General features: G+C 37.4%; 1 protein-coding gene across 4 annotated transcripts in view; it reads left to right on the top strand.

Annotated features, from left to right (window-relative positions):
* Positions 1 to 3,357, top strand: part of PNPT1 (polyribonucleotide nucleotidyltransferase 1) — a 52,284-nt gene extending 48,927 nt beyond the window's left edge. For 2 of the 4 annotated variants that reach the window (XM_006021593.3, XM_025201571.1), the window contains 2 exons: positions 934 to 981; positions 3,176 to 3,331. In XM_006021593.3, coding sequence (XP_006021655.1) covers positions 934 to 981; positions 3,176 to 3,331 — 204 coding nt within the window. Of the gene's footprint in view, positions 1 to 933; positions 982 to 3,175 lie in introns of all 4 variants that reach the window. The other 2 variants (XM_025201569.1, XM_025201570.1) reach the window with 1 other exon arrangement.
* The last annotated feature ends 892 nt before the right edge of the window (positions 3,358 to 4,249 follow it).

Raw genomic sequence — 4,249 nt, forward strand, 5'->3', positions numbered from 1 at the left:
AGCAGTGATTACTGAGAAGTTAGAAGCAAGTGATTGGAGACTGGGGGTGGAAGAAAAAAGACTTGAAATGAGTAGCTAGAGGATGTGATATAAGGGAAATGAAAAACAAGGTAATGGGGAAAAAAAGAACAAATGAGATGTGGGTCAGTCATTCGGGAAAAGATGCATATCAGTATTATAGAAGTGAAGCTAGATTGGCAAAGGAGTTTTAACAAAAACAATGTCAAATTAAATTTAAAGAATTTTACATGATATAAAGGTGAATATATTACAATTAAATATAGGAAAACATAGCTGTGTAACGTTTAAATTAGGTAAATTACAGGTACTGTATATGGCAGAGAAGTAGTTTTCTTCCCAATTAATAAGCTTGGGGTCAGTGGATAGTAGGTCAGTATCAGTCACCAGTCCCACCTGGCAGAGAAACATACTTCCTGTATTTGTTGTCATGGAAAAAAAAAATTTGCTTACATTTTGACCCTGCTCTGAACTGTCTAGATGCTTATTTATTGAACATTGCTGTATTCCATCATCAAAAACCAGCCAGAAGGGAGGCAGTGTTTTGAGAAAGAAGATAGTTTTGTGCCATGTTGAATATCCCTAATAGACTAGAAGGGTATTTCTATATTTAGGGCAAAATTCTCACATCTTAGTCTGATCTAGAGCTCCACTGGGATTGGCTGAAAAAATATTGCCTCCAAAGCTTCTGGTTTTGTGGTAGTTAACTTCTGGTGTTTACCCATTAGCTTGTTGTAAGACACACTGGCTGAATCCAGTTTATTTTGAACATTGTAAATACTTCATCCTAATTGTGCCTTACTAATTTTATATTAGGTAGGAATTGTTTTTTAAACATGAGCTGTTAGTCTTACTAATTTGTATTCTTTTCTGAGTTTGAGAGAGAATTTTAATTTTTAAAATATTGTATCCTAGATTAACCATCCCAGTGCTCTAGGATTACAGGTTGGCCAGGAAATTAAGGTATTTATTTATTTATTTAAATACTTTATTACCTCGAAAGTGTTCACAAACTACTGGTATATATTTTTTCTCAGTAGCTGAAAGTATAACACTTGTTATAAAGTGTTATAAAGTATAAGACTTTTCTTGTATGATGTAATTTGCATGTCATCCTTGTTTTGTTTGGAGAAAGAATATACCATATTTCCTCAAATATAAGATGGCCCTGATTTATGAGAACACCCCCTCCCCATAAATAGATTCCATATATTGAAAATGTATATATTTGTTATAATTTTCAAGGTATAGAATCTAATTCTTGGAGGTTTACCTTGGATTTGTCCCCTTTCCACTGCTACAGCAGGGAAAATAAACCTGGGGGGATTAGGTTGCCCCCTTGCCCTCTGCCCCTCCAACAGCTTCCCCCTGTAGACCCTTCCTCCTCCCCCTTTTGTCAGACAGTGCTCCCCCTGAGCACATAAACATGAGGAGCAAATTTTAAAACACTAAAGGATGAATTAACTGATGCAAGTTGTAGCACAGGTACATCACAAACATACTTTTAAGCAAAGCTTTTGTACCTCTTTGTATAGAATACAAACTATGCATAATATTAGTCCAAAGCCAAAAGGCTTGTGATTTACCATATAGTTCCTTGGGCTGGGCCCTAGCAGAGTCAACAGCATTTCAGGCCATGGTGACCCCATAGCTCAGCACAGTTCAGGTTCCCCTCGCTTTATGCAGGCTGTGTACATGTGAATTTGCTCTTATGCGATGACCCTTTTTATACCAAAAATTGGTTATATGCAAGGTAAATTCACTTTTGTGCGATTGGTGTGATGGAAGCCCACAGTCAGCTGCTTTGTGCAGTGCATTGTGGGAGTGATGCGCACCAAAATATAGTCTCCTGTGCGGATCTGTGCTCCTCGCTCGTTGTCTGTGACACGTGTTTCTGTAGTTGCCATCCCCATTGTGATAGTGCCCTGTGCTTGTGTGTACTGTCTTAACCAAAATTGTCTTGTAAAAGTGGTAGAAATGGGCCTGGGGGTCAGTACAGTTGAGGTCTTGGAACGTATCCCTATTGGTTACATTGTAAACTGTGGGTTCCCTTTATGTGAATTTGAGTTGTGTGCTATTTTCCAGGAACACATGTACAGCATAAAGTGAGGGAAACCTGTACTTCCAGTACATGCCCTACACAAAGGATTCATGTGTTAATTAGCCCCATTCATGACTGAAACTGAATGTTCTTGTTGTGAGTCCTGGGATCCTCCAAAAAGTTATATGCAGACAAGGTGCAAGGCAGCTTTGTCTGGCTTCACCTCATGGAGGATGGGGCCACACTAATAATCTGCACCTGGCAGAGAGAGAGGAAAGCAGGGATTATGGGTGAACTGTTTGGGACCCTGTTTGATGATGTTTGACAGATATATAATATGGGTGAAGAAATAGGAATAATTGGAAATGGGAAAGAAAGGCACAACTCAGCTGTGGGAGTGAACAGAAAGTTGAATGTATTGGATGTAGTGGCTCACCATGACTTGGAAAAGCTCAGCACTGAGGGGGACTGAGTGTAATGCGCGCTATTATATATCGTATTCAGGTGGGCTGCACTAACCTAGCCCTCTTGTAGGTTCCCATTACACAGACTTGAACAGTGGAGCTCTGCTCAGTCAATAGAATTTGGAACTGAGTTGGCAAAAAAAAAGAATCGGTATGTGTTTCCAAGATGGACCCTGTGTTTTTTATAGTCAAGCTCGGCATTGGCTACATTTTAATCACCTTCGTAGTTGATTTCCATTACTGAATATGTGCTGCTTTTGGCAGCAGTTTAAGGATAGACAGTGCATCTAAAGAAGCTTTCTTATATGCAGTTGTAAGATAAGGAGCTTTTTCCCCCATGCAGACTGGGGGAGAGGAGGGAACTCATCTTATATCTGAGTAAATGTGGTAGTTATCTAATAGGAAAGACTGTAATTTACCCTATTTGAAAGCTGTCTATCCTTGTGAAAGTCCTGATGCAGCATCCTTGAAGTACATGGTTTTCAGTGGGAGAAGAAACAAGCACCAAATCAATGTGTTTAAACAAAATATACATAATTGTGCTTGTCTTTTCATATTCAACCATATATTTCTTTAATGTCAGTTAATTCTTACACTGAAATTTAATATAATCTTGCCACAGTCTAAAATCTGTTTCAATTCTTCTTAACAGGTGAAATATTTTGGACGTGATCCAAGTGATGGCAGAATGAGACTTTCCCACAAAGTACTACAGTCCCCAGTGACACCTGTGGTGAAAACCCTAACTGACAGAAACAGTATTGTAATGAGTGGTACAAGTCCACAGTCCTCTAGCTCATCATCCTAATGACTAGTAAAGTCTTGAAACAGTTATGGATATTTCAATATACTGTTCTTCTCTGAAAAATATTCACCTGTTATGTGAATGAAAACCTTGTCTCCCCCACAGGTTTGTACATTGTACAGTAATATTTTAGTTTTGTAAAAATGCCATTTGATGCCAGTTGATATTTAACCATTCAGAGTAGTTGTCTATTTCTTTTTCCCATGTTATGGTTCCAAGTTACGTTCACTGTGGTACAGTTATAAACTACATAAAATCGAAAAGTAAAAATAACAGTTCTGGGCATTCTAAATAGTTCAATATATCTGAACTTTCAAAAAAAGACATTGTTTTTTAAAGTTTACTTGAACTGCCACAGAGGAATTATAAAGCCTATTCCTAAAGCATTGTTGTAAAGATTGCTGCTTTTTTAAAAGTTAATTCTAAAACTTTTAAACAATAATTTTAGCGTTTTAACATGTATTTGGCTGTACGCTAGGTTTAATTTTAACCATTTGCAGAAAAAAGATCATGTGTATATTTTCAGAAGTCAACAGAATAGTAAAATGAGTGGCTATAAAATGTGGAGAAATCATGCAGACATTGGCAAATAAGAAAATTAAGTAGCAGTAAAAACTTGCAATATTGTCATTGGCTTAGAATATAACTCTAGATCAGAGGACCTACATGCTTATCTTTAAAAAATGCAAAAATAAATTCCATTCAAATGCATTTTTAGGAAATTGGAGGTTGACTTCTTTTTTTTTTTTTTACAGTTGATTCTGTAAAAAACATGGTGTTTTAAAGACACCTTTTCTTTTTTTCCAGGAAAACATCACAGTAATTAATTAAAAGAATTCTGCTTCACATAAAGTAATGTGTTAGACCAGGGTGGGCAGACTGCGGCCCGGGGGCCGGATGTGGCCCGCCAGGCCATTCTAT

The sequence above is a fragment of the Alligator sinensis genome, unplaced genomic scaffold, assembly GCF_000455745.1.
Source record: "Alligator sinensis unplaced genomic scaffold, ASM45574v1 scaffold432_1, whole genome shotgun sequence".
In the NCBI taxonomy this organism is placed as follows: Eukaryota; Metazoa; Chordata; order Crocodylia; family Alligatoridae; genus Alligator; species Alligator sinensis.